This window comes from Panthera pardus, unplaced genomic scaffold (assembly GCF_024362965.1).
Source record: "Panthera pardus isolate Hobbes unplaced genomic scaffold, ASM2436296v1 HiC_scaffold_24, whole genome shotgun sequence".
NCBI lineage: Eukaryota > Metazoa > Chordata > Mammalia > Carnivora > Felidae > Panthera > Panthera pardus.
The window spans coordinates 39,222,816-39,250,260 of NW_026526810.1; the positions used below are offsets into that span (position 1 = coordinate 39,222,816).

The 27,445-nt window shown below is 38.2% G+C and overlaps 1 protein-coding gene across 8 annotated transcripts in view; it reads left to right on the top strand.

The window, feature by feature from the left end:
• Positions 1-27,445, top strand: part of ALDH1A2 (aldehyde dehydrogenase 1 family member A2) — a 130,872-nt gene that overhangs the window by 80,949 nt on the left and 22,478 nt on the right. For all 8 annotated transcript variants that reach the window (XR_002078017.2, XM_053889029.1, XM_019441970.2 and 5 more), the window contains 3 exons: positions 3,236-3,297; positions 5,312-5,440; positions 5,567-5,680. Coding sequence is in view for 7 of the 8 variants with exons in the window: in XM_053889029.1 (XP_053745004.1) it covers positions 3,236-3,297; positions 5,312-5,440; positions 5,567-5,680 (305 nt within the window). In the remaining variant the exon portion in view is untranslated. The remainder of the gene's footprint in view (positions 1-3,235; positions 3,298-5,311; positions 5,441-5,566; positions 5,681-27,445) is intronic.

Genomic DNA, 27,445 nt, shown 5'->3' on the forward strand with positions numbered 1-27,445 from the left:
CAAAATTATGTAAGGAATACAACTAAATTCTCCAGTCATTAGAATATAGAGGGGGACACGCTCCATCTGAACCGCTCCAGTTTCCCACATGTGCTGCCCCCGGAAACGCCTGTGTTGTCCTTTAGTTCAGGTTCCCATCTTCTTAGCCCATTTGCATGCCTTCTTGACCTGACACTGATTCTGTCATCTGTGATTATCCATCCGAAGCCATTACCTTGGCCAAATTACAGTTGGGAAGGATTTCCATGTGAATGAATCCCTCTAGCCTCTTGATAAGGGTTATTGCTCTTCATGAAAAAGCTTCCAGGAGGAAGAGCCTGGCATCATATTTATATCTTCCATACACACAGAGAAGTGAAGCAGTAAAAGGTATTGATATTAAAAGAAAAAAAAAAAGAACCTTTTCAGAGATCTTAAGTTGAAGAAGGGTAGTAACTTGCACTTTTGTAAAGAATGATGTCTATGAGGGGGTGCCTGGGTGGCTCGACTTCAGCTCAGGTCATTATCTCACAGTTTGTGAGTTTGAGCCCCATGTCAGCCTCTGTACTGACAGCTCAGAGCCTGGAGCCTGCTTCTGATTCTGTGTCTTCCTCTCTCTCTCTGCCCCTCCCTCCCTCTCAAAAAATAAATAAACATTGAAAAATTAAAAAAAAAAAGAATGATATCTGAAACTTCTTGAGTTGTCTGCATGCAAAGCTAAGATATTTGATTTGATTTTTAAGATATCACTCAGACTTATTGTCATCCAATGGCAGTTTCCACATTTGGGCTATTGTTTGTTTTAATGGAGATATGTTCTAAAGTAATTTCTATAGTTGTTGAATGCTTGCATATTTCCTAATTTCTTCCATTTGAATCAAGATATGTAAAGCAAAATTCAGGGACAAGCAGCAGATTAGGAAAAAACTTCATGTATACATGTGACAGAGACCTGATTTCCTTAATATACATATGTAGAGTCCTTCAAATAACTAAAAGGTTGAATGACCCAATAGAAAAATGGCAAAAGATATCAATCTGAAGGAAAAAAATTGAAAATGGCCAGTAAACATGAAAAGCTTTTCAAGCCAAATATCTACCATTCATCACAGATCAACACAGGTCGCCAGTTTGCACCTGTCAGGTTCACTGAAATTAAAATGTTTGAAAAATCACAATGTTGAAGGATAGGGAAAAATACCATGTTGTTGGAGTTACAAATTGTGTGACTTTTAGGGGCACCTGGGTGGCTCAGTCAGTTAAGCGTCCAGCTTTGGCTCAGGTCATGATCTTGTGGTTAGTGAGTTCGAGCCCCACGTCAGGCTCTGTGCTGACAGCTCAGAGCCTGGAGCCTGTTTCGGATTCTGTGTCTCTCTCTTTCTCTGCCCCTCCCCTGCTCGTGTGTTCTCTCTCTCTAAGAATAAGCATTTAAAGATTTTCTTAAAAAATTGTGTGACTTTTCTGAAGGGTGATTTGGCAGTATTTATCAAAATGTAAAATGCATATTCACTTTAATCATGCAGTTCTCCAGATATGCAAAGATCATATACAATGAGCCTGTTTAAAGCATTATTTATATTAGCCTAAAGGGAAAGCAATTTCTGTGCCCCTCAGGACAGTTCACAGCAGTACGGTTATGCAGTGTGCCAATGGAATAGCATTCAGCAGTTGAAAAGATATGTAAGCTATATATGAAAACACGTGAGAAAAAATACAGAAGATTGTGGGTAATACGATCACATTTATATTTTTTAAAAAGGCGGGGCAGAAATAAAAGGATGCTATATATACTTGTATGTGAAAAAAAGTTCTGTGAAAAGACCCAGAAGCAACAGATTGCTGCAGATTCTGGGAAATGAGGTTCAGGGGAGAGAGACCTTCAATTATTTTTAAATGCATAATTTTGTATTTAATTAAAACAATTCTGTGTGAGAACTATGAGTGGCTTAGTTATGTTGAGAGACAATGATAAAACCATCACATTCTTTCTCTTCCCCCAACCCACGCACTCCTGTCCCTACTTCATCCTTAATGGGAGTGTTCGTCACGAGTAGTAACTGAGGGCCTTCGCTTTACTGGGAACAACTTTTGAGACAGAAAACAAATATGAGGGAAGTGGCCACAGGGTTGGCAGGTGAGGGAAAAACAAAGACATTGTCCAGTACCAGCACTGAAGAGCCATATGCTAAAAGCAAGCCATTCTTTGGTTATTTCAATTAACCATTTAAAATAATTCAGATAAATATAATGGCATTTCTCTAAAGAAAAATTTGGTTTGGATTTCCTGGGTAATTATTCCAATTGCCTATTGCTCCTATAGGGAAAATAAGGTTATTAAATTGTCCTCATTTCCATGGCTAATTTGAGGGCAGAGTCTTTGGGTTTTTGATGGAATCTTCTTTGAAGCAGACTTTTGACTTCTTGAAAGATGCCTGAAGATGTCTGGCTTCCCCAGGGCCCAGAAAGTCTGTTTTGACACCTGGATTGAGTTACAAAAAAGACCTTACTTTTACTACTCACCTTTTCTAGTTGCCTGCCATTTTAAATTTACCCAGTAACATGTTACTTAGTTTTGTTTTTGTTTTTTTAATAGTGCAGAAAGTTATTTAAAATGTTAAGGTACCTCAGCTTTTAAAGAACTGTTTTACATTTAAGTGTCATTTTAATTTTTTTAATTGTTTAGAAAGATTTATTTATTTATTTTGAGAGAGAGACAGTGCAAGCAAGGGAGGGGCAGAGAGAGAGGGAGAGAGAGAGAATCCCAAGTACGCTCTGTGCTGCCAGTGCAGAGCCAGACGCAGGGCTCGAATCCATGAAACTGTGAGGTCATCACCTGAGCCGATTCCAACAGTTGGACAGACGCTCAACCATCTGAACCACCCAGGCACCCCCATTTAAGTATCATTTTAATACTTAACATAAAATTTAGAACTTACTGTTTTCTACTTCCCAGCCCCCCTCTTCCCATCTTCTCTCCCCTCCCCCCACCTCCTCAGAAGACTGCTTCTAGTGTCATAAACTTGTCTTTCATTTTGCCTTTAAGGTTCCCTCATCAGTACCCTGGGTGTCCAGGAGCCATATCTGGAGCTACCCCAGGCCAAGTGATAAGCTCTTCTACCAGCTTTCCTATATGGTTGAGTAGGATGTTTTCTCAACTTTATTTCTGGTTTTGTGGTTGCCACCCAAATTCTCCCTCTGCGGGTTTTTTTTTTCCTAATCTGAATTCTCTTGTAGTGATCTTGCCCATTTCTTTCAGATGGAGATTATTTTACTTTTACAAGACATGAACCCATAGGAGTGTGTGGACAGATCATCCCGGTGAGTGTATCTCCTCACGCCTCATATTTATTTTTGTTTGAACCAGTTCTCTTAGAGATACATAAAACATGGACCTCAGGAGGTGTGCTTTCCATTACTGGGGGAAAAAAACTGAGCTCATGTTGTTGACATATCTTTAACAGCCTCCCTGCAAATGCTTATTTGAACAGGTTAATAGGGTTTCGGCTCCGTTACCAGGAGTTGAGTTCTCAAGCCGTGGAATTCTCATGATTAAAATAAGCAAAGCAAAGCCCAGTGTATTAATAACCTGCCCTTGGTTATGGATGTCCATTCTGCTTATGGAAAATTAATGCTTTGTTATATTTGCTTGTTTATTTTTTAGAACTATGACTCACCATCTTTCCAGGCATATTGTTTTATATGGTCTTTTAATCCCATTCTTTCCCACTGTTTCTTTTCACAAGAATCTAGATAGAAGACTGTACAGAAGACACAGCAGTACAATTAACGTCACGGTCATAATTGAAACCATGCCGGGCTGTTGTATGTCTTGTAAAGGGAAATAGATGTAGTGCTTAGTGTTTGGATTGGAACATTAAACATTGTCTTTTTTTCCCCCTTTCTCTCATACACAGCCTTGGCACTGTACAAAACATCACCGAATCTTCCAGCAGTACTAGTAATCATTCTGGCAAGGATTTCAGGGGAGGCTCAAATTAAACTCTTAAAGCATAGACAAGAAATTTTCTCTTTTCAAAATATAGGAGAAGGTAATCTTTGGCTTTGGGGGCCAAAGATCTTTGAGAGGTATTAGTACTTTTTTAACTGATCTGCAAGCTGTGGGTTTCTGTGAAATTTATTAGAGAATGGAAGAGAAAATGAGAGGTGGGTGTAAGTTCTGCTGCTCCTGTACCACCCAGGGTAATCCCATTTGGATCAGAACAGGGGTGAGGTCTGTCACCTCAACTGCAGGAACTCAAACCTGCTCGCCTTGCCCTTCCCCACACTCTTGGGGCTCCAGCCTTCACTGCCAGGACAAGAGCCACTTGTCAGCCAGCTCAGGCTCAATTACCACACTCCAAGATTTATATACTGTAGATGGAATTAAAACATCACTGTGGACTCCCAAGTTTATAAACAACCAAGGGGAAAAGAAATTGGGTGTTTGGTGAAGGCAAGACACTTGTATATTTTTGCAAGCTTGCCAGGGCCAGTGGGAATCTCTCAAGGGTGGCAGCTGAGATGCTTCAGGCAGAAACACACTGTGGTCAAGGGCTGAAGCAGGGGACCAGGATTTCTGTCTTCTTTCTTAATGAAACTATCAGTGACACCTGATAGTACTGAGGTTCATCCCTGTGCTTATGACAATACAAGCTTAATATGCTTTTAAAATCCCGTTAAACCATTTTAGGCCCCCAGTTCAGATACTCAACATACAGTTTTCAGTGTCCGTTAGTTTTATTTTGCAATAGAAGGGAGACAAGTGAAAATTGTTGCATCCTCATTAGTAAGTGTGCTTTCTTTTGTGTATGTTTTGTGACACCACATGTCTGTAAAGAAAAGGCACTACCTTGAAATACACGTTAACTTAAATATAATTCACACCTGGAGTTTTCTCGTCTCACTCTTCCACACTGAAGAGCTCTCAAGCCAGTCTGAAATTCCTGGTGCAAAAAATCACAAATGCAAGAGAGAGTTTTCATAGACAAGTACTTAACTGGAACCAAAATCCGATTTTAAAAACATAAAATGACAGCAATGAAAAGCCAAAACAAAGCAAAGAAAAAATTCAGACTCCCTTTTTGCCAGGAGATTTCTTTTGGTAGTTGGGCAGTTGGGATATAATAATTTGCCCAATAGAAAAGGAGAGCTTTTCCAGGTTGGTCCTATTCTCTTCTTAATGAAGTAATTAAAATATCCAAACATCGATACTTGGTGGTGGGACAAGATTTATGTTGAGGCCTCGTCTGAGAAATCTGAGCAGTCACAGCTTGAAAACAAAACAGTAAAGGAATATTTTTTCATTTATCAACCTTGAGTTTCTTCCTTTCAGTGGAACTTCCCCCTGCTGATGTTTGCTTGGAAAATTGCTCCAGCTCTTTGCTGTGGCAATACAGTAGTTATTAAACCAGCAGAACAAACACCACTCAGTGCGCTCTACATGGGAGCCCTCATCAAGGAGGTAAGAGAAACCAACCTTGGGAGTGGCTCCCACTCCCCTTGTAGTTGGGGCCTACTGGAGCATAGCCGATTTAATGTGCTTCATCAGCTTTCACAAGCCACGTTTCCTCCAATTCTGTTTTGTTAGGCTGGCTTTCCGCCGGGAGTCATCAATATTTTGCCAGGATACGGGCCAACGGCTGGGGCGGCAATAGCTTCTCACATTGGCATAGACAAGATTGCATTCACAGGGTCAACTGAGGTAGGTACCTGAGAAACCATGGGTCAAGGAACAGTCCTGCAAAGGAGTAGAGGGTTTGAAAGAAAACTGGGTATGTTATCTACAGGCTGCACACCAAAAGAGCAGCGAGTACCCAAGCCCTCAAAGGGGCAGCATTGGTATCATAGCTAGAATGCTCGCGAATGTCAAAGTAAAGTTGTGCGTTGATCTTTTGATGTTGCAGGTTGTTGAGTGTTTTTTTTGTGTGATGCCATCTTTATAAACCTGTCCCGGGAGGGGTGGGGAACCCTATTATATTTTGAAATAAAAGGAACACTTATCAGAGGCAAAAAGAAACAAACAAAATCTGTCCCAGAAGCTGGGGTTCTAAACACTTTTTGGAGTCAAGAGCATTAATGGCAGAAGCAGGTTAAGAAGCTGGAAATCTAGTCTCCAGTTGAGATTAAAATGGGAACACAGTTCTCTCTCCTCATTATTTCACCACATCCTGTAGGTGCCATTGGCAACTGTAACTGTGTCCACGAGCCATAGGGATGGTAAAGAGCAGGGGGTCAGACAACTTCTCTTGGAAAAGGCCAGCTAGTAAATGTTGTAGACCTTGTAGGTGGTACGGTTTCTGTTGCGACTACTCCACTCTGGCCTTGTAAAGCATGAAGCAGCTGTAGGAAATGTAGAAGCTGAGCATGGTGACGGGCTCATAAAACTTTATTTATAGATCTGAAATTTGAATTTCATATAATTTTTACACATCCCAAAATATTAATCTTCTTTTGATTCCCTCTCCCAACCATTTAAAAACACAAAAACTGTTTTTAGTGTGCAGGCTTTACTAAAGTAGGCAGGAGGCCAAGTTGGGCTCATGGGCCATAGTTTATTGACCCCTGATACAGAGTCATAAGTCTGCTTAGAAAAATTTTTTTATAAAATGTTACTACCAGTGTCTTAGATTCAAGTAATAGAGATAATAAAAAAGAGAGTCTGATTCATTGTTTCAAGTAGAACTTCACAGATGACATCACCTTTGAATAAACCATGTTTGTAGATCTCGAGGAACGGTGTGCCACCCAACAGAAATACAGTGAGAGCAACATTTGTAATGAAAAATTTGCTATTAGCCACATTTAAAAATTTTTGAAACAAGTGAAATTAATTTTAATAATTATTTTATTTAATCCAGTATATCTAAAATACTCATTTCAATTTATGGTTAATATAAAAACATCATTGTCACAGTATTTTGCATGCTCTTTTCAGTTCAAAGTCCTTGACATCTGGCATGTATTTTACATTTACAGCACATCTCAATTCAGTCTAGCCACTGTGTGAGTGCCCTGTCACCACATGTGGCTAGTGACTACCATGCTGGATGGCACAGGCCTAGGGGCTTGATTATATCAGTGCATTTAATGATACTTGGTTAAATTGACTCATGTAAAAAAATGTCCATAAGAGATTGGTTAATAAACCTGAGTATTAACTTATAGTTAGAGAATCTTGAGTTTTCTGTTTGTAAAGAGTTAATCTTGTTTCCAAACCTTTTATTCTAGTTGTACTCAATTATAGTAATTCGCAATTTTAATGAAATATGTAAACCAAAATGTGAGTGTGAAAGGAAAATATAGTTCCTATTTAAACTAAGTCTAGTGTCTTGAAAAGATTTGCTAAGAGCTAGATGCCTTAGAAACTGCAGTCAGTTAGGACTGGGCAAGGCAATAATAAAAAAATTGGGGGAAAATATAACACTAGATAGAATGTGCACCCAGATCGTTTTGCAAATATTTTTAAGTCTTTGCTCAAATTTCTTTTTTAATTTTTTAATGTTATTCATTTTTGAGAGAGACAGAGACAGAGCATGAGTGAGGGAGGGAGAATCTGAAACCGGCTCTAGACTCGGAGCTGTCAGCACAGAGCCCTACACGGGGCTCGAACCCGCAAACTGTGAGGTCGTGACCTGAGCCCAACTCAGACGCTTAACTGACTGAGCCACCCAGGCACCCCCGTCTTCATTCCACTTTAAGGAAACTGAAACCAGAAACCTTAAACAGTATTTTAGGAGTATGGTTTCATCAGAAAGGACAGGTGAACCTATAATTAAAGTTCTTAGTTCTATATCAAAAACTAGAGAATGAATTAAAATGAAATACTTAAGGATCTTTCCCTGCTTCAACCTCTTTATATTAACCAATCGGTGGTCCTGATTGAGTCAGTTAAGGGCTTACTAGTATAATGTATTTTTGTAAGTTTATTTATTTTGAGACAGGGGGTAGGGGCAGAGGGAGACTCTGCGCCATCAGGGCTTGAACTCACAAACCCTGAGTTCATGACCTGAGCCGAAATCCAGAGTTGGATACTTAACTGACTGAGCCACTCAGGCGCCCCTGTAATATTTTTTTTTAATAAAAATGAGATTGTAATATATAAAATGAGATATGGCACCTTGTATGTCAGTACTCATAGATCTCTTTTATTCATTTTAATAGCTGAGTAGAATACTCTTGCATCAGTTTATCATAGTTTAATTAATCCTTGCTAATGTACATTTCAGTTTTTTGGATTTTTTTTCACTTTTTTTTCTCTATTATACAGACCACTGAAATGAAAATCTTTGGAGATCTGAGTGAAATTTTGTTCATATACATATTAGACATTCTACTAGATAACAGTTTAAAAGTGAAATTATAAAATAAAAGGATGTTTATGCTTTAATTTGCTTATTACCAAAAATGCATTAGAGTGATGTTTCATTTATAAGATCTCATATATTAAGTATGTTGATCTTTTGTTCCTTGTAGGATTTGCAAATACTCTGCGAATATTCTCAAATATTCTCATATATTCTCTTTGCTTTTATTATTTTCTTTTTAAATAGAAGTGTTTGCTCTGCACAAGTTTTTAATTTGTCTCTAGTCATATCTTTCATTCTTTTCATGGCTTCTGGGTTTCCGGCTGTCTTTAAAGAAACCCTTTTAAGATTATACAAATGATCCTTAATATTTTCTTTTATAGTTTTGTTTTTGTTTAAATCTTTAACTTGGTTGGAATTTATTTGCATGTGTAATGAAAGATGAGACTTAAGTTTGTTTATTTTTTTATTTTTTGAAGTATTTATTTAAATTCCAGTTCGTTACCATACAGTGTAGTATTAGTTTAAGCTCTACAATTTAGTGATTCAACACTTCCATACAATGCCCGGCTCATTACAGCAAGTGCCCTCTTTAATCCCCATCCCTTATTTAACCCATCCCTCTACCTGTCCCCTTTGTTTGTTCTAAGAATCCATTTCTTTTTGTTTGTTTTTTTAGAGAGAAGGAACATGAGCAGGGGAGGGGCAGAGACAAAGGGAGAGAGAGAATCTCAGGCAGACTCCACATTCAGCACAGAGCCTGAGGTGGGGCTTGATCTCCTAACCCTGAGATCCCTACCTAAGCTGAAACCACAAGTTGGACACTTAACCAGCTGCCCCTCAGGAGGCTCCAAGAGTCTCTTTCTTGATTTGCCTCTCCCTCTCTTTCTCTCTTTTTTCTTCCCCTTTGCTCCTTTGTTTGGTTTCTTAAATTCCATATATGAGTGAAATCATATGGTATTTGTCTTTCTCTGACTGACTCAATTTGCTTAGTATAATACTCTCTAGCTCCATCTATGCTGTTGCTAATGGCAAGATTTCATTCTTTTTTATGCCTGAGTAACACTCCATTATATATATATACCTATACATACATACATGCATACACATCCCCTACTCTTCTTTATCTGTTCATCAGTGGATGGATACTTGGGCTGTTTCCATAATTTGGCTATTGTAGATAATACTGCTATTTTATAAACATAGGAGTGCAGGTATCCCCTTGAATTAGTATTTTTGTATTCTTTGGGTAAATACCTACTAGTGTGATTGCTGGATCCTAGGGTAGTTCTATTTTTAACTCTTTTAGGAAGCTCCATACTGTTTTCCCGAATGGCTGTACACACAGTTTGCATTTCCACCAACAGTGCAAGAAGGTTCCCCTTTCTCCACATCCTCACCAATACTTGTTTCTTGTGTTGTTTATTTTAGCTATTTTACAGGAGTGAGATGATACCTCATTGTACTTTTAATTTGTATTTCCATGATGACCAGTGATGTTGACTATTTTTTTTTATAAATGAGTGTTTGTTACTTCAACACCGCTTATTAAATACTCTATCCCTTTGCAGCTAATTTGTTTTTTTTTTGTTTTTTTTTTTTTTCAACGTTTATTTATTTTTGGGACAGAGAGAGACAGAGCATGAACGGGGGAGGGACAGAGAGAGAGGGAGACACAGAATCGGAAACAGGCTCCAGGCTCTGAGCCATCAGCCCAGAGCCTGACGCGGGGCTCGAACTCACGGACCGTGAGATCGTGACCTGGCTGAAGTCGGACGCTTAACCGACTGCGCCACCCAGGCGCCCCCCTTTGCAGCTAATTTGAATACAACATTAACATTAATGTGATAAATTTCCTTATATACATGCTTCTGTTTTAGGACTCAAAATGTTGTCTATTTTTTCACTAGTACCAGATTCTCTTAATTACAGGGTTTTGAAAGATGTTGCAGTATGGTAGGCAAGATACCCTCTGATTTGGTTTTTCAAAACCTTTTAGCTATTCTCATTCTTTCAGGTAAAATTTCAAATTGATTTTCTTTTTATTAAATTTTTTATTGTTTTTTATTTATTTTTTGAGCAAGAGACAGAGAGCAAGCTGGGGAGGGGCAGAGAGAGAGAGAGAGAGAGAGATACAGAATCTGAAGCAGGCTCCAGCTCTGAGCTGTCAGCACAGAGCCTGATATGGGGCTCGAACTCACAAACTATGAAATCATGACGTGAGCCGAAGTCAGAGTCTTAGCTGACTGAGCCATCCAGGCGCCCTCAAATCGATTTTCTAAACACTTTGCCTTCCTCCCAAAAACTCTCATTGAAATTTTGACTGACATTGCATTATCTGTGTGTAATATTGAGGGCATGTGCTTTCTGTGCGAGATTGACTTCTCATCTGGGACATCAGGCAAATCTCTTCATTTATCTGTCAGTCATGCAGGGTTTTTAAAGTCACAACATCATGTATCAGAAAGTTAAATTGACGCATGACCTAATCCTTCAGACTGGACAAGAAGTGGCCTAGTGATATCAGCAAGAACGTAAGCACTTGTTTCTGGGCCGCTTGAGTTCAAATCTCTGTATTGCCATTTAAGATTTTTTTCAACTTTTTAAAAAACTTCCCTGAAGTATAATGTATACACAATAAAATATACCCATTTAAGTACCAGATGCACACAAAATTCATCATAATCATCGCCCAAATCAAAATACAGAACATTTCCATACTCTAAAAAGATTTTGCATGTCTCTTTGTGGTTATCACCCTTGGCCCCAGGCAACCCACTGATCCTTTTTATATTTTTCTAGAATTTTATATAAATGGAGTAATACAATATGTACTCTCCTGTGTTGGGTTTTTGTTGTTGTTGTTGTTGTTTAATATGAAAGATTTATTGATGTGGTTTGGTGTTAAGTCTCCAATCCTGATTTTTGTTTTCTACTTGTCCCAGCTGTTTTTTTGTTCCTTTGGTCCTCCTTTTTTTGCCTTCTATTGGATGAAATGAATACTCCATTTTATCTTCTATTGGATTATTAGCTATACCTCTTTTTAAAGTGATTGCTTTAGTAAGTACAATATGTGTCTTAATCATAGCCTACCATTAAATAGCATTGTTACTTCATACGTAATATAATGACTATAAAACAGAATTCTTCCACTTCTCATACCATCCTTTTATGCTGTTTTCCTATAATTTACTACTACATATGTTATATACTTTTTGATAACACAGCTGTCTTTAAAAAAATATTCAAAGCAAGAAAACAGAATTATTTTGTATTTACTCACAAACTTGCCATTTCTGGCCCTCTTCTTTTTTTGGTGTAGGCCCAGGTTTCTTTCCAATACCATTTTCCTTCCGTGTTACCATCTTCCTTTAAACATTTCTTAGAGTGCAGCCCTGTCAGTGACAAATTATCTTGGCTTTTGTCTGCAAATGTCTTCATTTTGTTTTCATTTTTTTAATGACTTTTCCTGAATCTAGAATTCTTATTTGACAATTTTATTTTGTTTTATTACTATCAATGCTTTAAAGGTATCATTCTCATTTTTTTCTGACATCGTTTTCTGATGAGAAGTTAGCAGTCATGATCTTAGTTTTACTGTACCTAATGTTTTTCTCTGGATGCTTTTAAGATATTCTCTTTTCATTAGTTTTCAATAATTGGATTATTATGTGTAGTTTTGTCTCTTTTTCCTAGTTGAGGCTCATTGAAAAATTTTGGATCTATGAGTTTATAGATTGCTTTATAAGTTTATAGTTTACATCAAATTTGGAAATTTCTAACCATTATGTTTTTAAATATATATTTATTTTCTTTAAATATATATATATATATATATATATATATATATATATATATATTGCTTTTTCTCATGAGTGTTAATTTTTTTTTAATGTTTATTTATCTTTGAGAGATACAGATAGAGACAGAGTACAAGTGGGGGAGAGGTAGAAGAGAGAGGGATACAGAATCCAAAGCAGGCTCTAGGCTCTGAGCTGTCAGCGCAGAGCCCGATGCAGGGCTCGAACTTTAAAACTGTGAAATCATGACCTGAACTGAATTCAGACGCTTAACCTACTGAGCCACCCAGGCGCCCCATGAGTGTTAATTTTTTTAATATTTAAACATGTGATCCCTTCATTTATTTATTGCCATAGCATTTTATTTGTTATTTTTTAATTTAAATTTCAGTTAGTTAGCATCCAGTGCAATATGGGTTTCAGGGGTAGAATTCAGTGATTCATCACTTACAACTCCCAGTGCTCATCACAACAAGTGCCTTCCTTGATAACCATCACCCATCTAGCTCATCTCCCACCCATCTCCCTCCATCAACCCTTAGTTTGTTCTCTATTATTGAGAGTCTCTTGTGGTTTGTTTCCTTCTTTCCTCTTTTTTCCACCCCCCTTTCCTATATGTTCATCTGTTTCTTAAATTCCCTATATGAGGGAAATCATATGGTATTTGTCTTTCCCCAACTGACTTACTTCACTTAGCATGATACCTTCTAGCTCCATCCACATTGTTGCAAATGGTAAGATTCCATTCTTTTTGATGGCTGAGTAATATTCCATTATATATATATATATATATATATATATATATATATATATATATATACACACACACATACCACATCTGCTTTATCCATTCATCAATTGATAGAAATTTGGGCTCTCTCCATAGCTTGGCTATTGTTGATAATGCTGTTGTAAACATTGAAGTGCATGTACCCTTATGAATCTGTATTTTTGTATATCCTTTGGGTATATAGATAATAATGCAATTGCTGGGTAGTAGGGTAGTTTTATTTTTAGTTTTTTGAGAAACCTCCATACTCTTTTCCAGAGTGGCTGCATCAGTTTGCATTCCTACCAATAACGCAAGAGGGTTCCTTTTTCTCTACTTCCTCGTCAACACCTGATGTTTCTTGTGTTAATTTTAGCCTGTCTGACAGGTGTGAGATGGTATCTCATCATGGTTTTGATTTGTATTTCCCTGATGATAAGTGATGTTGAACATCTTTTCATGTGTCTGTTAGCCATCCAGATATCTTCTTTGGAAAAGTGTCTGTTCATGACTTCTGCCCATTTCTTAACTGGATTATTTGTTTTTTGGATGTTGAGTTTGATAAGTTCTTTATAGATTTTGGATACTAAATCTTTATCAAATATGTCATTTGCAAATATCTTCTCCCATTCTGGAGGCTGCCTTTTTGTTTTGTTGATTGTTTCCTTCACTGTGCAGAAGATTTTTATCTTGATCAAATCCCAGTAATTCATGTTTGCTTTTGTTTCCCTTGCCTCAAGTGACATGTCTAGTAAGAAGTTGCTCCAGCCGAGGTCAAAGAGGTTGCTACCTGTGTTCTCCTCTAGGATTTTGATGGTTTCCTGTCTCACATTTAGGTCTTTCATCCATTTTCAATTTATTTTTCTGTATGGTGTAAGAGAGTGGTCCAGTTTCCTTCTCCTGCATGTCACCGGCCAGTTTCCCCAACACCATTTGTTGAGCATGTCTGTTAATTTTTGAAAGGATTGTTACCATGTGAAGTTTGTTGTCTTTCTTTAAAGAACGTTGGGGGTTTTTGTTTGTTTGTTTGTTTTTTGACAAACGGTTAAGTCACTTGCTGGACAGCTTGACCTTTTTGACACTTAATTTTAAGCTGTTTTGGGACTACTTTATCTTTTACTAACTACTAAAATTTACTAAGATTACTAAATGGAGATCTTTCTGGAGCTTCTGCCAAATGCTCCTGGTGTTCAGCAAGGTCTTTCCACTCTAGCTGGTCTGAACTCCAATGTCTCCCAGCCCTGTATGAACTCTGGGAATTATTCAACATACAGATGACCTGGTCTTCCTTCTTTATTCAGTCTAATGGAGTCTCACCCTGTGTATTCCCAGCTTAGCATTCAGCCAGAACTCAAGGGACCCCCCTGTTCAGATTTCTGGACCTCATTCTCTCCCTCTGGTACTAAGCCCCTCACATTTTAGCCACTGCAGCCCCTGTATACTCTGATATTTATCATCAACTTAGTGAGACCACCACGTTCTCCTTTGGTCTCCCCACCCCCTGCTGTAGTCGAGAAAGTCTTGGCAGAGAGGTTTTCCCTTACGTGTTTCTCTTATCTCTAGGATCATAGTCCCATACTGCCTCATGTCCACTTTGGAGAAAGCAGTGTCACATACTTTTCTAGTTGTTTTCAGTAGCAGGACAAGTCCAGTGCTAGTTACTCCATTACAACCAAAAGCAGAATCATCTGTCACATCTTTTGATTAATTTGATACCATTATTTGATTTCTTTTAGATTTCAGGCAGATCACTTATTCTCATAGTTTATCTTCATCCTCATTGCCTCAAATTGAATATATTCTAATCAGTGAGGTTATCAGTTTCTTTACTTCAGCTGATACAATTATAAAGTCTAAAGAATACAATCCTAAAGATGTTTGGATTCAGGAAAAACCCTTGGTGTGTTTGGTATAGAATATTTGTATATTATTTTTGTCCCATAGGTAACTCCTTTTTAATCTTTTGGGGTGAACTCAAATATTTGCTTATCACTTTTGTGTTGACTTTTTTTCACTTTAGTTTCAGATGACACTTTCTGGCCATAGATGCAGATTTTGGGGGTGGAGGTCTCTTTAGAGTCGATCTTAGGCATTCTTCTCACTACCTCAAGTAGTATCTGATGTGTAGTCAACATGCATTATAAATATTTGTTAGCCCCAAAAATAAAGACTGAATTTGAGGGGAGAAAAAAGCTTACTCTCCAAGCCAGAAGGTGATGATTACGATTATGCTGTGCTCACAAGTGTAGCTACCATCTTTTACCGTACAACACCATCACGATATCATTAGTTCAAGATATTTAAGTTCAAATGAAAAGCAGCTTCATTCAAAGGTAACAATAATTGATTGAAAATAATTTAAGAAAAAGATAATGCTACATCTTCATTCCAGAGCTGTTAGTATTCACAGCCCAGAGAAATGTAGGTCTGTCTGCCTTTTCTCTTTGAAGAAAATGAAATGATAGTCATACGGGGACCAACGTACAAGAAGGACTTGGAGGAAAGTAGCCCCAGCTGCGGGGACCCTTGTGAGTAATGTGTTGTTTGCTATTGGCAGATAATCAACAAATACTGGTATCCATTCAGTTCTCAGGGTCATTTCCTGAGCCTGATATTAAGGACCAGCACTTTGAAAAAGCTCGCTCCACGTTTTGCTGGCATGGTGTAAAATGGGAGATTAGGTTTCATGGTTTCCCTCAAAAGCAAATGTAGTTTTCATTTTTCTGTCATTTCAGACAGCTTGACTTTTAACAGGCATTTAAACTCCAGAGCTGTAGATTTTATACTGATTCAGTGTGTATCCTTAACAGTCTCTTCTGGAAGTGAAAAGCCTGCTAGAGATGGGGGTAAAAAAAACAGTCCTAAGAACCTACGTCATGGCAGATGGGACACATTGAGAAGTGGTGTGTGTTTGTTTTCCTAGTGCCCCAAACACTTGGTAGAGTGAGCCAACACTGGACACCAGAGGTTCAGTGACTGCTAAACCCATAATCCCAGTGTCCTAGTGGAAGTATTTAATATTTAAAGGACACAAAAGTGTGCAAAAGCTAGGTAAAATATTAGGTTTCCCCCTATACCTATTTCTCATAAATCATCTTTCTACTGCTTAGATTGTGTTACTCTCACCTGTATTCAGGCCAGGTTAATTTCCGTCTGCAAAGCTATCCAGTGGCTTATCAAAAGCAAAGTTAATAACTAAGCCAAACAGTTAGTAATCAATCCAATCAGTCTAATGATAACAAAAACCACCTTCCAGAATCTTACATTAGTTTAGAAACTTTAGTTCAGCTTGAATGTATGTAGTTCAGCTTGAGTTAATTTCTTTCAGCCCTTTATTTAGAACCTCTTAAAGGAAAATAAAGTACTCCTTTTTTGCTAAATGAAAGCTTGAAAGAACACTGCATCATAACACCATTCTTGGCCTCTTAAAAGTAAAACCGAGGAAATCCCTTTTACAACAAGAAATTCCAAGCACGGTCTTCAAGTCATACTAAAAGTAATCAAGATTAAATAAGATCTGTCAGATCTATATCAGAACACTGGACCTAATTTAAACCTCTGTAATGATGGTGTGGATTTGTTCACAGTATGTGTTAGTATTTTATCCTTCCAGCCCTCACATTCCTGTCTGAAGATAAGGGATGATGGTATCTAATTCATGGACCGTGAGGATGGAATAAGCGAGTATATGTAAAGTGTTTAGGACAAGGCGTAGTTCTTAGTAAAGGATCAGTAAATATTAGCTGTCATTGTTTTCTATTATTTTTAAATGAAATTTATAGAACAGTTTATTCTTGGGAAAGTGGGGTAGAAGAGAAGGGGGCTGGATTCAACCAACCTTGGATCCAATCCCACATCTCCTGCTGTGTGACCTTCAGCAAATTATTTAGTCTTTCTGACCTCTCATTTCTTCATCTCTTAAGAAAGGCTATGAATAATAACTCCTTACATATTTATTTGTGGACCAATTGAGAGAACGCATTTGAAAGTTCCAGTCCTGTTTCTTGGCACATTGTAAGAACTCAGTAAATATTAGCTGAATCTGAAACTTCCATTTGCAAAGAATGTATCTGTCAAAAACTAATTCCTACTGTCCTCTGGCAGTTTTACTTTCCTTTTGTTTGTTTTAAAGCTTTTATAGTTTATGAATATTTTTGTCTTCTAATAAATGTGAGGTTTTTGTTTGTTTGTTTTTGCTGTTCTATTTTACTTTTTGGAAAGATCACTCAAGTGCTTGCTTGGATAAACTGATTTTGAATCCTGTTTTCTTTTTAAGTGGAACAGTGTAGTTGATTTAGAGAGCAGTGCCGGAAAAGGACACTTAGTACCTGTTAAGGAACTCCCGATTCTGCTACTGGTCTAGAGCACGGGCCACTCCCACAGCCTGTGTTGGCCAGAACAAAAATCTGGTGCAGGGAGAATTTCTTCGCAGCGAAGTGTAATGTGATTACCATTGCTTTCCAGTAGCTCTTCAAGGACTACCTCACCTACAGGGACGCAGAGGGGGTATTGGGGGAGGGCCGAGAGGCTTGTTTAAATGTAGATTCCTGGGCACCACCCAAGAGCTTCTAAGTTAGATTATTTGGAAATGAGGTCTAGGTATTCTTATTTTGATAAGCTTTTCTAGTGGTTCTTATGTTCATTAGCTTTCAGGAATCACTATGATTCATACATAATTTGACTAGTTGGGTCATACTCCAAAACATGTTCCTAGATGCATTTAAGAAAACAACTACAGCCCTGAGTTTGTTAACCTGTGCAAGGGAAGACTTTGTGCGAACTGACAGCCGCCACTCCCAGTGTCTGCTCTGTCTGTAATTTCATTCCAACGATGATAGCTCTTCTAAGCACCTGAAGGGGGAAAACAAATGAATTCAAAATCAGTTTAGCACAGCAAAGACATCCAAAGCATTCCCTTCACCCATGAACTTCTCAAAAGATAAACAACAAAAGTGCCTCTATTTTATTTAGAAGTTTACAAAACTTCCCAAGAGCTTATACTTACCACACAACTATGCAGTATTGGTAATTGGGGAAAACACTCACTGAACGCAGGGGTACTGTTACCATGGGGGCCAGAGTTATGCTTTGATTATATTTCTCAGAAGAATATGTCACTTCTATAGTCCGCCCGTGAAGTGCTGAGACTCTTCCTGTCGCCTTAAGCTATATCTCATGGACAAGAACCGTAGAGACTCCTCTGCCACTTCTTTCTTTAAATTTGCATCCAAGTTAGTTAGCATATAGTGCAACAATGATTTCAGGAGTAGATTTCCTGATGCCTCTTACCCATTTAACCCATCCCTCCTCCCACAACCCCTCCAATAACCCTGTGTTTGTTCTCCATATTTAAGAGTCTCTTCTGTTTTGTCCCGCTCCCTGTTTTTATATTATTTTTGCTTCCCTTCCCTTATTTTCATCTGTTTTGTCTCTTAAAGTCCTCATATGAATGAAGTTATATGATATTTGTCTTTCTCTGACTGACTAATTTCACTTAGCATAATACCCACAAGTTCTATCCACGTACTTGCAAATGGCAAGATTTCACTCTTTTTGATTGCCAAGTAATACTCCATTGTATATATATACCACATTTTCCTTATCCATTCATCCATCTATGGATATTTGGGCTCTCTCCATACTTTGGCTATTGTTGATAGTGCTGCTATAAACATTGGGGTGCATGTGCCCCTTCAAAACAGCACACTTGTATCCCTTGGATAAATACTTACTAGTGCAATTGCTGGGTCATAGGGTAGTTCTATTTTTAATCTTTTGAGGAACCTTCATACTGTTTTCCAGAGTGGCTGCACCAGTTTGCATTCCCACCAGGAGTGCAAAAGAGATCCTCTTCCTTCGCATCTTTGCCAACATTTGTTGTTGCCTGAGTTGTTAATGTTAGCCATTCTGACAGGTATGAGGTGGTATCTCTTATGGTACTTCCCTGATGATGAGTGATGTGGAGCCTTTTTTCATGTGTCGGTTGGCCATCTGGATGTCTTCTTTGGAGAAGTGTCTGTTCATGTCTTTTGCCCATTTCTTCACTGGATTATTTGTTTTTTGAGTGTTGAGTTTGATAAGTTCTTTATAGATATTGGATACTAGCCCTTTATCTGATATGTTGTTTGCAAATATCTTCTCCCATTCTGTCGGTTGCCTTTTAGTTTTGCTGAGTGTTTCCTTTGCTGTGCAGAAGCTTTTTATTTTGGTGAGGTCCCAGTAGTTCACTTTTGCTTTTGTTTCCCTCGCCTCCGTAGACGTGTTGAGTAAGAAGTTGCTGTGGCCAAGGTCAAAGAGGTTTTTGCCTGCTTTCTCCTCGAGGAGTTTGATGGCTTCCCGTCTTACATTGAGGTCTTTCATCCATTTTGAGGTTATTTTTGTGTATGGTGTAAGAAAGTGATCCAGGTTCATTCTTCTACATGTCACTGTCCAGTTTTCCAGCACCACTTGCTGAAGAGACTGTCTTTATTCCATTGTATATTCTTTCCTGCTTTGTCAAAGATTAGGTGGCCATACGTTTATGGGTCCATTTCTGTGTTCTCTATTCTGTTCCACTGATCTGAATGTCTGTTCTTGTGCCAGTACTGTACTGTCTTGATGATTACACTTTGTGGTATAGCTTGAAGTCTGGGATTGTGATGCCTCCTGCTTTGGTTTTCTTTCTTAAGATTATTTGGCTATTCAGGGTCTTTTCTGGTTCCATACAAATTTTAGAATTGTTTGTTCTAGCTCTATGAAGAATGCTTGTTTTACTTTGATAGGGATTGCATTGAATATGTAGATTACTTTGGGTAGTTTTGACATTTTAACAGTTTTTGTTCTTCCTATCCAGTAGCATGGAATCTTTTTCCATTTTTTTGTGTCTTCTTCAATTTCTTTGATAAGCTTTCTATAGTTTTCTGTGTATAGATTTTTCACCTCTTTGGTTAGATATTCCTAGGTATTTTATGGTTTTTGGTGCTATTGTAAATGGGATCTATTCTTTGATTTCTTTTTCTGTTGCTTCATTATTTGTGTATAGGAATGCAACCGATTCTGTGCATTGGTTTTATATCCTGCCACTTTGCTGAATTCATGGATCAGTTCTAGCAGTTTTTTTGGTGGAATCTTTTGGGTTTTCCATATAGAGTATCATGTCATCTGCGAAGAGTGAAAGTTTGACCTCCTCCTGGCTGGTTTGGATGCCTTTTATTCCTTTGCGTTGTCTGACTGCTGAGGCTAAGACTTCCAATACTATGTTGAACAACAGTGGCAAGAGTGGACATCCCTGTCGTGTTCCTGACCTTAGGGGGAAAGCTTTCAGTTTTTCCCCATTGAGGATGATATTAGTGTTGGGTCTTTCATACATGGCTCTTATGATCTTGAGGTAGATGCTTCTATCCCTACTTTCTTGAGGGTTTTTAGCAAGAAAGGAGGCTGTATTTTGTCAAATGCTTTCTCTGCATCTGTTGAGAGGATTGTGTGATTTTTTTTTTTTAATGTTTTTGTTTTTGAAGGAGAGAGAGAGAGAGACAGAGCATGAGTGGGGGAGGAACAGAGAGAGAGGGAGACACAGAATTTGAAGCAGGCTTCAGGCTTCGAAGCTGTCAGCACAGAGCCTGATGCGGGGCTTGAACTCACGAACTGTGAGATCATGACCTGAGCTGAAGTCAGACATTTAACCAACTGAGCCACTCAGGGGTCCCGAGGATCGTGTGGTTCTTTTCCTTTCTTTTATTGATGTGATGAATCACACTGATTGTTTTGCAGATATTGAACCAGCCCTGCATCCCAGGTATAAATCCCACTTGGTCGTGGTGAATAATTTTATTAATGTATTGTTGGATCCGGGTGGCTAATATCTTGTTGAAGATTTTTGCATCCATGTTAATCAGGGAAATTGGTCTATAGTTCTCCTTTTTAGTGGGGTCGCTGTCTGGTTTTGGAATCAAGGTAATGCTGGCTTCATAGAAAGAGTTTGGAACTTTTCCTTACATTTCTTCTTTGGAACAGCTTCAAGAGAATAGGTGTTAACTCTTCCTTAAATGTTTGGTAGAATTCCCCTGGAAAGCCATCTGGCCCTGGACTCTTGTTTTTTGGCAGATTTTGATTACTAATTTGATTTCTTTACTGGTTATGGTCTGTTTAAATTTTCTATTTCTTCCTGTTTCAGTTTTGGTAGTGTATGTTTCTAGGAATTTGTCCATTTCTTCCAGATTGCCCATTTTAGTGGCATATAATTGCTCATAATATTTTCTTATTGTTGTTTTTATTTCTGCTGTGTTGGTTGTGGTCTCTTCTCTTTTGTTCTTGATTTTATTTATTTGGGTCCTTTCCTTTTTCTTTTTGATCAAACTGGCTAGTGGTTTTATCAGTTTTGTTAATTATTTCAAAGAACTAGCTTCTGGTTTCAATGATCTGTTCTCCTTTTATTTTGGTTTCTATAGCATTGATATCTGCTCTAATCTTTATTATTTCCTGTTTTTTTCTGGTTTTGGGTTTTATTTGCTGTTCTTTTTCCAGCTCTTTAGGTGTAGGGTTAGGTTGTGTATCTGAGACCTTTCTTCCTTCTTTAGGAGGGCCTGGATTGCTACATACTTTCCTCTTATGACCACCTTTGCTGTGTCCCAGAGGTTTTGGGCTGTGGTGTTATCATTTTCATTGGCTTCCATGTACTTTTTTAATTTCCTCTTCAACTTCTTGGTTAGCCCATTCGTTCTTTGGTAGGATGTTCTTTAGTCTCCAAGTATTTGTTACCTTTCCAATTTTTTTCTGGTGGTTGTTTTCGAGTTACTCAGCATCGTGGTCTGAAAATATGCACGGTATGATCTCAGTCTTTTTGTACTTGTTGAGGGCTGATTTGTGTCCCAGTATGTGATCTATTCTGAAGAACATTCCACGTGCACTGGAGAAGAATATGTATTCTGCTGCCTTAGGATGAAATGTTCTGAATATACCAGTTAAGTCCATCCGGTCCAGTGTGTCATCCAAAGCCATTGTTTCCTTGTTGATTTTCTGATTAGATGATCTGTCCATTGTTGTAAGTGGGGTGTTGAAGTCCCCTACTATTATGGTAAAATTATCAGTGAGTTTGTGTTTGTGATCAATTGATGTATATATTTGGTTGCTTCATCTTGGGGGCATAAATGTTTATAATTGTTAGATCTTCTTGGTGGGTAGGCCCATTAATTATGATACAGTGCCCTTCTTCATCTCTTATTACCGTCTTTATTTTAAAGTCTAGATTGTATGACATAAGTATGGCCACTCTGGCTTCCTTTTGGTGACCATTAGCATGACAGATGGTTCTCCATCCCCTTACTTTCAATCTGACAGAGTCTTTAGGTCTAAAGTGATCTCTTGTAAACAGCATATAGATGAATCTTGTTTTCTTATGTTACCCTATGTCTTTTGATTGGAGCATTTAGTCCATTGACATTTAGAGTGAGTACTGAAAGATAGGAATTTATTGCCTTGTGTTGCCTGTAGAGTTGGAGTTTCTGGTGGTGTTCTCTGGTCCTTTGTAGTCTTTGTTGCTTTTGTTGTTGTTTTTTATTTGATGTTTTGTGTTGGTTTTAATTTTTTAATTTTAATTTTTTATTTTATTAGTTCTTTTAATCTTCCAAAATGACAAAATGAAGGAATTCACCCCAAAAGAAAGAGCAGGAAGAAATGAAAGCCAGGGGGGTGCCTGAGTGGCTCAGTCAGTTAAGTGTCTGACTTCAGCTCAGGTCATGATCTTGCGGTTCACAAGTTCTAGCCTCACATCGGGCTCTATGCTGACAGCTCACAACCAGGAGCCTGCTTCAGATTCTGTGTGTCCCTCTGTCTCTGTCCCTCCCCAGCTCACACTCTGTCTCTCTTACTCTTAGATGTTTAAAAACATTTAAAAAAATTAAAATAAAGAATTAGAGAACTCAGTGACTCATTAAAAAGGAAAAGTATCTGAATCATAAGAATCACAGAAGATGAAGAGAGAGAAAAAAGGGGTAGAAGGCTAGTGTGACCAAATCATACTGGAGAACCATCTGTCATGCTAATGGTCACCAAAAGGAAGCCAGAGTGGCCATACTTATGTCATACAATCTAGACTTTAAAATAAAGACGGTAATAAGAGATGAAGAAGGGCACTGTATCATAATTAATGGGCCTACCCACCAAGAAGATCTAACAATTATAAACATTTATGCCCCCAAGATGAAGCAACCAAATATATACATCAATTGATCACAAACACAAACTCACTGATAATTTTACCATAATAGTAGGGGACTTCAACACCCCACTTACAACAATGGACAGATCATCTAATCAGAAAATCAACAAGGAAACAATGGCTTTGGATGACACACTGGACCGGATGGACTTAACTGGTATATTCAGAACATTTCATCCTAAGGCAGCAGAATACATATTCTTCTCCAGTGCACGTGGAATGTTCTTCAGAATAGATCACATACTGGGACACAAATCAGCCCTCAACAAGTACAAAAAGACTGAGATCATACCGTGCATATTTTCAGACCACGATGCTGAGTAACTCGAAAACAACCACCAGAAAAAAATTGGAAAGGTAACAAATACTTGGAGACTAAAGAACATCCTACCAAAGAACGAATGGGCTAACCAAGAAGTTGAAGAGGAAATTAAAAAAGTACATGGAAGCCAATGAAAATGATAACACCACAGCCCAAAACCTCTGGGACACAGCAAAGGTGGTCATAAGAGGAAAGTATGTAGCAATCCAGGCACTCCTCTGCCACTGCTCAATCTGTGTGTAGCAACATTTCTCTCTTTCTTGCTCCCCATGTGCTGGAGCAGCCCTGGAGCCCAGAAGGGTGCAAATGGGCTTGCCAGCTGCCAGAAAGAGAGGACTTTGATAATCTTAGAACTCCAAGTCCTCTTACATCGTTAAGTATTTTGATCCTCTACTGTGTTCCTTGCAGGAGTAAAGATGCCCTTAAGTCACTCCTTATTTTACAAATGACCTTGGGGTTTCCCTGGCACACAGGGCATAGAACTGACAATCGGCAAGATTGCTTACTCCTCCCTCTTTTTGCTAGTTCTTCTATGCTCCAGGCTTGTTCCCCAGAGGGTTTTCTAGGTTCAGCCCAGCTCCAAGGCCATGGCATTATCATGTGCCCCTTGCAGTGGCTGTTCAAGAGAACCCAGAGAATCAGCTGATGAATTCATAGAAAATTTGACACTGCAGGCTTAGCTGGTCACATTTTCTTCTTATATGCAATTTTTGTTGACTTAGCTTTTACTGCATAAAAGCACTATTCCTGGTGCACCTGGGTGGCTCAGTCGGTTGAGCATTAAACTTCGACTTCGGCTCAGGTCATGATTTTGCAGTTCGTGAGTTCTAGCCTCACGTCAGGCTCACTGCTGTCAGCATGGAGCCCTCTTTGGATCCTCTGTCCCCTTCTCTCTGCCTCTCCCCCACTTCTTTACACACTCTCTCTTTCTTTCTCTCTCTCAAAAATAAACATTAAAAGAAAAGCACTATTCCTAAGAGAAGGTACAAGTTTCATTTCAGTCATAAATGTTGGTTTCTGAACTTGGAATTTAACCACCATTTCCCACTCTAATTCTTCCTTCCCCATAAGACCATCGGTACAAAAGGTTTTTCATTTGTACTAACTTTAATTGGTCCATTTAATTTTTTATTTGTCAATATGAAATAATCCTATGAGTGAACACAGTATGTCAGAATATGTCCTTGAAATAGCTCACTGTAATTATTAACCGCTTTTTTGAGCTTGAGACTTCTGTTTCTATCTGTAGAGTAGACATCTCTACCTGGGTATCCAAAATTCTTTCAGGTAACAGACAAGTTGGTTCATGACCTGGCCCCACAACTTCCCCTTTCTCTAGCCTTCCCAGACTGCTTGCAGACACCTAGACGGGCCGTGCCTTTCAGTTCTGTGACTGAGTATGTGCTGTTTCTGCTGCCTGAGTGCCCACCCCTCCCTTATCTGGCCAGTGAGTCCTTAGCATCATGATTGTTTCCTGCCTTCTGTGCAGATAAATGAGAACTGGTCAACCTCTGTAGTGAGTATGGTGGCTTCATTCTTATTGAGACTTATTATCTCAAGTGTTGCCTCTTTTTCTTTTCTTTTTTTTAAGTTTTATTTTTGAGAGGGAGGGAGAGAGTGGGTGCACAGGAGGTAGGGACAGAGAAAGAGAGAGGGACAGAAGATCTAAAGCAGAGAGCCTGATACAGGGCTTGAACTCACGAACTGTGAGATCATGAACTGAGCCAAAGTTGGATGCTTAACTGACTGAGCCACCCAAGTGCCCTGCCTCTTTTTAGTTCTAATTGTAATCTCTTCTTTTGTCCTCTGATCTGTTCTTTATTTTCACCACCTTTTGCTTTCCTTTAAGTTTCTTTTTTTCTCTTCATTTCTCTTTCCCTGTCAAGCTCCAATTATTTTAAAATGTAATTAATTTATTCCTAAGCCATTTGACTTTAATTAAAACCATTAACTCATATTTTAAATAGTCAGGTAGATTCAATATAGTTTTCCCCCCAACAGTTCCCAAACGACAACAAATAGATGTATGACATAATTGCTCTAATAAAATAACACTTTCATTGTTTAATGTATATTTATTGACAGCTTTATTGGGGTATAATTGATACATAATAAATTGCACATAATGTACAACTTGATATGTTTTGACATATGTATCTACCTATGTGACCACCACCAAAGTTCAGATAGCAAATACGTCCATCTCCCTCAGAAGTTTCCTGCTGGCCCTTTGTGATCTCCTCTTTTTGCCCTCCACCCCCTGCCCATTCTCAGGCATGGATCTGCTTTTTGCCATGATAGATTGTTTGCACTTTTTGGAATTTCATATAAATAGTAACACACTGTATATACTCTTCTGTCTGGCTGTTCTTATTCACACAGTAATTTTGAAATCCATCCATTTTGTTGTGTATCTCAGTAATTCATCCCTTCTTGTTCCTGAGTCATATTCCATTTTGTGGATATACCAGAATTTGTTTGTCATTCACCTGTTGGTGGACATTTAGGTTATTTCTGGTTTGGGACTGCTACAAATAAGAGTTCCTGTGAACATTTCATGTACAACTCTTTGTGCATCTGTATGTGTGTGTGTATTTCCTTAACTCTTGGATAAATACCTAGGAATGGAATAGCTGGATTGTATGGTAGGTTAAGAAATTGTTAACTATTTTCCAAAGTGGTGGTACCACCTTACATTCCTCCCAGCAGTGTCTAAGATTTCCAGCTCCCCTACCTCTTCTCCAGCATTTGCTATGGTCAGTATTTTTATTTTTAGCCATCCTAATAAATGTAATAGTGTTATCTCAACATAGTGGTTTTTTTTTAAATATATGTATATCTTGGGAACTTTTGACTACGTACCACATTTATTTAAAGGTTTTTAAAATTATAGAAGCCCATTTGAAAATTTTGCTACAAATTTATTTCACAGATATGTAATTAATGCCAGTTCCACCTGATTATTCATTAGCTTTCTGAGTCTGTTTTCTAGAAAAAGGGGGGATTGACACCTACTTTGCCAAGCAGTTATGAGCATTAAACTAGATAATATCTGTGTAAGATCCTGTTATACAGTTACCCTGTTGCTGTTTAATAAATGATTCTTCTGGGCTGGGGATGAAATCAGACATTGTATATATTAATTATCCTTAACAGTATTTGAAATTAGGTAATTATCAGCCCATACCTTATCATGAGGTAGATCGACATAACATACCATGTGGCACAATTGAAATTGAATTCACTCAGATTTTATAGGTGATCTTGGTGCATCCGTTGGGGGGAGCTTTTCTCATTCTCAGGATCACATCACTTGTGCATATGTGTGCTTGTATATAGAGTTAGTTGGTTTTATGTGATGTTTCCGTTGCACATTTAAAATTTTTGGATTCTGGCCCTCCTCACTGTAATGTTAGTTTCTAAAGCACAGTAGCTAAAACACTGAGTGCATACATATTGACAGTTATGGTCCTGGAAGAGTCCACACACACACACACACACACACATACATACATACATACATACATACATATAAATATATAATATGTTTATTTTAGATTGCATATATAAGAGAGTTCCTACAGTATTTGTCTTTCTCTGTCTGATTTATCTCATTTAACAATGCAATTGAGGTTCATCCATGTTGTCACAGATGGCAAGATTTTAGTCCTTTTTATGGCTGAATATATATTCCAGTGTTAATATATACCAGTTTCTTTAATCATCCATTGGTGGACTCAGGTTGTTTCCATATCTTGGCTATTGTAAATGATATTGCAGTGAACATGGCAGTGCAGATCCCTTTTCTAGTTAGTGTTTTTGTTTTCTTCAGAAGAATACCCAGAAGTGGGATTGTTGTTGGATCATATGGTAGTTCTATCTTTAAGTTTTTCAGGAGCCTCTGTACTATTTTTCATAACGGTTGCAGCGATTTATATTCCCACCAGTAGTGCCGAAGGGTTCTCTTTTTCTCCACATCCTTGCCATCACTTGTTATTTCCAGTATTTTTTATAGTAGCCATCCTAATAGAGGTGAGGAAATATCTCGTTGTGGTTTTGATTTGCATTTCCTTGATG